General features: G+C 38.0%; 1 protein-coding gene across 1 annotated transcript; it reads left to right on the top strand.

The window, feature by feature from the left end:
* The first annotated feature begins 372 nt into the window (after positions 1-372).
* parp3 (poly (ADP-ribose) polymerase family, member 3) lies at positions 373-5,078 on the top strand. Its single transcript, XM_079681253.1, has 11 exons — positions 373-530; positions 805-1,001; positions 1,092-1,217; positions 1,408-1,587; positions 1,722-1,860; positions 2,768-2,991; positions 3,082-3,237; positions 3,349-3,426; positions 3,508-3,685; positions 3,780-3,923; positions 4,132-5,078. Exons 2-11 carry the CDS (start codon positions 822-824, stop codon positions 4,302-4,304), a joined length of 1,578 nt encoding a protein of 525 aa, XP_079537379.1. The 5' UTR covers positions 373-530; positions 805-821; the 3' UTR covers positions 4,305-5,078.
* The last annotated feature ends 1,463 nt before the right edge of the window (positions 5,079-6,541 follow it).

Raw genomic sequence — 6,541 nt, forward strand, 5'->3', positions numbered from 1 at the left:
ACAGTGATTGTAGCCTGCAATGAGACGATATCTTTAGGAACATCCAATACATGTGCTTAAATGATAGGTCAAATATGGTATTATAATATTTAAGAATATAAAAAAATGAAGTGTGGTCAACGATATGTATAGTTTTAATAGTATTAATATTAATATAATGATAAACTGATAGCCTTAATGGAGGAAAACATTGGTTTTATCATCAAAACAAGCTCTATTGCTCTATTGTGACTTGTGGATCAGATCTGTTACCCTGCTACTTTAGCTTGTTAGTGTGAAAGGTTTTGAGGGGACAATACATACTGAGATAAGCTAGGTGGCGGTAGCTGTTAGCTAGCTCTGCAGTTTCCCCGCAGCAGCAAGAAAATACAGTGGAGCTCCACCTCTTCCTCTGACGGTGAAGAGTCTCTAAACTTCCCGAAAACCTGACTCAGTCCGACAGCTCAGCAGCCCTCCAGTCGTCCCGTGAAAGCTTCACAAGGGACGAGACTCTGCTTTCTCTCCCGTCTGACACTATTTCAAGTTAAAAGGTGAGTTATTTCCTGAAGGAAATTCAGCTTTCCTTTTTCGTAATAAACAAGATGGCACACCCACTATAGCTTTCTTTTACCAAAAAAGTACGGTTTTATCATCTTGATTTGCTTTACATTTAAAAGTACATAGTCAATATCTACTCAGTAGGTTCATGCATGGATGACAATGCATTCATTTGCTATGATTGACAGCCAGAGAGTGCCCACTGTAGACATGTCTGAGTTTGTCCTGGCATCATGCCGAGACTCAGCATGGCAAGTTTCTCCTCAGGGTTTTCAGCTAGGATCATGCCACCAAAGAGACGAGCTACTTCTGCTGCTAAGGCAGGTGGGAAGAAGGTAAAACAAGAGCCCGAGACACCAGCGCCCAAAGATGCCTTCACCTCTGCAAAAGAGGCCCTTCTGGCTGCAGGGTCACAGGTGAAATGCAACAGGAAGGTGGATGATCAATGCTCAGTGTCCGGAGAGGTAAGTCAAATAATATATACTTTTCACTTAACTCAGAATGCTAAATGCAAATTACTTTTAATCAAAACATATATAATTTGTTTTCACCAGGTACACGATGACTATGACTGCATGCTCAATCAGACCAACATCGGGCATAACAATAACAAGTTTTATGTCAATCAATTGATTAAAGGAACCAAGCAATACTATACATGGAACAGATGGGGTAGAGTGGTAAGTTTGTCCTGCAAGACATTCCTACTAAATTACCTTTTTTGACTTTATTCAGTTTTGCTGATTTATTATATTTTAAATATTACTAAGAACTGTACTTTTACTCTGGGTTTCTTATCTTTTAGTTTTCTTCATTTTGTTATATAAAAGCAATTTTGCCCTGATTGCCTCACGTCTAATCTGAGTCCAGGGGGAAGGTGGACAATCCAAACTCAACACGTTTGATAATCTTGAAAAGGCTGTCAAGGACTTTGAAAAAAAGTTTAAGGACAAGACCAAGAACAACTGGAGCGATCGGGCAAATTTTGTTTCTCACCCTGGGAAGTACACCCTGATTGAGGTGGATGGAGAGCAGGATGCTGAGGTCAAGGTAACCATAATGTACCTTCACTGGAACAAGGAGCATTGCTTATAAAACGTCCTTCAGATGCAGTCATCAGGGACATTTTATAATCATTATCTGCCTTGGCAAAATCTCACTGGCTCTGCTTTTTATTATTGCAGGTGGACACTGTTGATGGAAAGAAGGTCAAAGTCACAAAAAATGTCCAACCTTGCAGCCTTGACAACCCCACCAAGAAGCTTATCGAGCTTATTTTCAGCAATGACATGTTCAAAGAGGCGATGGAATGCATGAACCTAGGTGGGTGTGGCATACATTACCTAGCATGAAATATAAACCTGTCTGTCAAGTCTGCTAAAGTTCAGTGTTCTGTACCACATGTTGGGCTTTGAAACTAGATGGGATTCAAAGAATATGCAAAATCTCTGTGATTTGTGCATAGTATCTTGTTAGCTACATTTTAGTGTTGCTTAGATGTACATTAAGAAAACTAGGAGTCCATAATGTGACATGTTAATGATTGACCTTTGCAACCAACTGAGGGTGAAGTCTACATTTACACAATGCATCACTTTTAACTCAGAATTAGCAGTGCCTTGTGCTTTGCTAACAATGTTTTTGTCATTTAATTGTTTCTTTTAATACTTGGAGGTAGTGAAGGTAACATTTGCACCTTTATAAAATAAGCAAAACAAACAGTGTGAGATTACTTTTCTTAATCCTTAGATGTGATTGGACCCTACACTTCCATAAGTGGGTCAAAAAGGACTTGTATTATATTTTGGTTCACACTAGAAATATTTTATATTTAATTTTTCACTATTTATAATTTTAGAAATGTTCTTTACATTTTGAAAAAAAACAAATGCATAGAAAATGCATGCGGGTCATTTTTGACCCACTTATGGAAGCTTGGGGTAGTAATACAAAAACTACAATTTCTTAAAATTTAAATTTAAAATTTGAATGGCATGATATCCAAAACATGTTTTTTGAGGAATAGCTGGAATATGAAATGATAACAACATGTAATTACAAAGATACTTCAAGAAAACCACCTCACCGGGTCAAATAGACCCACTTATGCATCTAAGGGTTAAGAAAATATAAAATAATAACACAGATTTGTGTTTTTTGTGTGTGTGTTTGTTTGTGCGTGCATGTGTGTGTTTGCCTGCGTGCGTGTTAATGCGTGGATGGTACAAAGACATCAAGAAGATGCCTTTGGGCAAACTCAGTAAAATTCAGATTGCAAAGGGCTTCGAAGTGTTGGAGGAGATTGAGGCAGCCATGAACAAAAAAAGCAGAAACACAAAACTGGAAGAACTCTCTTCGAAATTCTTCACCACAATCCCTCACAACTTTGGCCGGAACAGACCGCCAACCATCGACAACAAAGAAATTGTGAACCAGAAGAAGGAGATGCTCATGGTGAGATGTATCTTTATATAATAGTCTGGAAAAAACGTTTTGGTGTTTGCTCCGTCCCAAAGTAACTCTCCTTTTACATGTACTGTAAAGGTCCTGGCTGACATAGAGATCGCCCAAAATCTGAAGTCAGAGATTGAAAAGTCTCAGGAAGAGATGATAGAGGAAGTTCCTCACCCTCTAGACCAGGACTACAGATCTCTCAAATGCCATCTCACTCTAATGGACAACAAATCAGATGCATTCAAGGTACTGTCATAGTGATATTAAGGTTTAGTGAATACAAAGCACTTAAACCATGTTCCAATGTTTGATCATGTGTCTGCTTGTCAAACTGTATTTCCTTTTTCTCATTTAAAGATCATAGAAAAATACCTGAAAGCAACTAATACCGACCCCAAAATTGTCAATGTTTGGGTTGTTGATCGAGAGACAGAGGTAGGAATTGGAGTCAATCAAGTTTATTGTGACATAGGAGACTGAAATCCTCTGGCCTAATGCATACGTTGCACATTGCAGGGAGAGCGGTTTGAGGAGCATGATGATCTGGAGAACCGCCGTCTTCTGTGGCACGGTACAAACATAGCGGTGGTGGCCGCTATTCTGAAGAGCGGTCTGAGGATAATGCCCCATTCAGGAGGCCGTGTTGGTAGCGGTATCTATTTTGCGTCCGAAAACAGCAAATCTGCAAGTTACGGTGAGTCTGTATGAAAAATGCAGGGATTGAAAGAGATGAGGATTAAATGAATTGCAATCATTACAAATGACATTTTCTGCCATTTTCTTTTTAGTGCGTGCCTCTAAAACTACTGGAGTGATGTTTTTGAGTGAGGTAGCCCTGGGCAAAGAACATACCATCACTAAAGACGACTGCTCCTTGAAGAAGGCCCCTGCCGGCTTTGACAGTGTGGTGGCGCGAGGGTCTGTGGAGCCAGGTACTAATCCTAAAATGAAAGAGAGAGCTACAGGTTTTTTGTGTCTCAAGAAAAGCTCAAGATTATTTTGGTTTTGCACAACTACTCATGAGAAACATGCTCACAGGAAACACATATATGTCATTATCAATATGTATTACAAAAATTAGAACCACTGTGTTATGAAATCATGCAACATCTTTTGTTTGGTTATTTTCTGTGTTTTCAGATCCATCCAAGGACACCTTCATCACCCTGGAGGGCAAGCAGGTTGCTGTGCCTCAGGGTGAGCCTTTAGATCAGCCCAAGTTCAAAAACAGCCACTTCAGCAACAGTGAATATCTCATCTACAAAGAGAGCCAGTGTCGCCTTCGCTACCTGCTTGAGCTTCAAATGTATTAACTCCACTCAAGGAAAGAAGTTCTTGATTCCCTCTATATACAGTAAAGGGCTTTCAAAAAGCTTGGCTTTCTGTTTTCCTGTAATAATAATAATAATAATAATTATTATTATATGGTTTTTTGCTTTACTATTACACCTATTACTGGTGCAAATGTCTCCATTTGATTCCTAAATGACTTCTCTGTGCCTTATATATTGCTCTCTGTATAACTGTTCTGAGTACTTAAGACTGCACTACTGTTATTTCACATGGTGCAATGAAGCAATTTACTTTTTTACTTCTCTAAGATGCCTCTATATATATTTGCACAGTTTTGTTAGAAATAACATGATGCACATGATGTTATATTTGCCATCTTCTTCTAGTTTGAGTAGTTTATGCATTATTTAATCCAAGTAGAAATGCTTATATAAACCTGTCCCGAGAGAGAAAATATCCGTAAGGATTTTGCAACTTTAGACATTTTGACTAATGTTAAATGGTAGAGTAGAAAAACGATACTCTATCCATAGATATGTTTACAGTTAGTGAAGTGCAATATGTGGCTAATGCTCAATCACTGCTACCAGTCTAATATTGAAAGAAAGAATCTGTGTTGCAAAGTAACACGTCTTGAAAAGCTTGATCAATGTCTTGAAGGTCTCCTGGCTATGGTACAAATGCAGCCATGTGGTGTCAGTAATGAGCAAGTCCATTTGGAATGTAAATGCATTTTTGCACTAAGACATTACTTAAACCAATGATAAGTAAATTAAACAAAATTGTGCCTGCAATGTGTTGAATTTTTTTTCCCTTCTGCTTGATTAACCTAAATACTTAGATATTTGTGTCTAGTGCTATTGGTTTTCCGGTGTGCTGCGTTATATGGTAGTCATTGTTTGCTAACAATATTTTTCATATAAGAATATGTCGCTGGATGGCATTCAATAAAAGGCAAAATAACTTATTTGCATAGTAATACTTATTGAAACAGATGGTGGTGTGAACATATACAAAATAGTCTTGAAGATGCAAAACATGGTAAAATGATCAACTTCACACTTTCTATCCCTTAGGAGATTTGTCTTGACCTCAACATAAAGGCTACCATATAGAAAAACATTGTGACAGATGTAATGTGCGTACCAGAAGAGTGGCAACAAAGAGGCCATTCAACATTCAACACACTCCTCGTTTCACACCTTCCTTACCTTACTGAGCTTAGAAGATTCCCTGATAGAGGGATGAAAGAGTTTTATATCCATCGAGTCATCATTAACCCTATAGCGTCTTCCTGATGGGAGCAGTTTGTAATCTGATTACAGGACACGGGAGGTGATCATTTTTCAAGTCTTTTGATGCAATAGTGCATTTTTAAAAATGCATTTCATTGCTGTGAGGAACAGTTTGTTTATTTGTAATATGAGCTTAACTGATATATTACGGAACTAATGTGCGGGTATGTAACATAATATACTGTCTAATATTACAGCATTATAAAATACCATAACTATCAAACCCCCAAAAAGTCAAATATGTGCAAGAAGTGACAAACTAAAATGTGATTTTTATGTGACATACTACGCTATGATTTTTTATTAGATATTAAGAACTGCTGGGATGATTCTTAAAGTCATTTGAATATAATGAACCCAGAATGGGAAATCTCATTATAAATAATATGTAGAATTCAAATAACAATACTGCCTTATACCCTTTGGAGGAGAAGAGTAAAAAAAAATGATATTAAGCACATGGAAATATTAAAAAGATTTGCGTTTAATCTTCCTTTTAATCTTTCCTTTCTTCAACACCAGACATTGTTTGTGGTTCCTGAAATTCCTGAGTTATTGGCTCCTTAGAATAGACATTTTGGTAACTGCTCTTAAAAACAGGTATTTGGTTTAGAAAACCATTGACCTGAAATAGATGTAACTGGCATGCCTATTTTGTGACTGCAAAAGTCTAAACATGACTTATTGTCAGTAGAGAAGTGCCGTTTTACCTATTGTTACAGCTGTCTCTGGTTTCAGTAAATACACTACAGCTAAGATGTGGAGCTGCATGGCTGCCAGGGGAAACATGATCTGTCCTTTAACGGCGGGCATTAGGACCCAGGGGAGGCTGGGCTCTAGTAGGGAGACAGTGGAGTGTGTGTCTATTTGAAAGCAAAAAAAAACACAATACAATGTGTGCCTGTCACTGCCATACACAGCACAGGACAGGAATAAGAAGAGGAGGGGTGAGGAGAGAGGGG

The sequence above is a fragment of the Notothenia rossii genome (genome assembly GCF_949606895.1).
Source record: "Notothenia rossii genome assembly, chromosome: 5".
Taxonomy (NCBI): domain Eukaryota; kingdom Metazoa; phylum Chordata; class Actinopteri; order Perciformes; family Nototheniidae; genus Notothenia; species Notothenia rossii.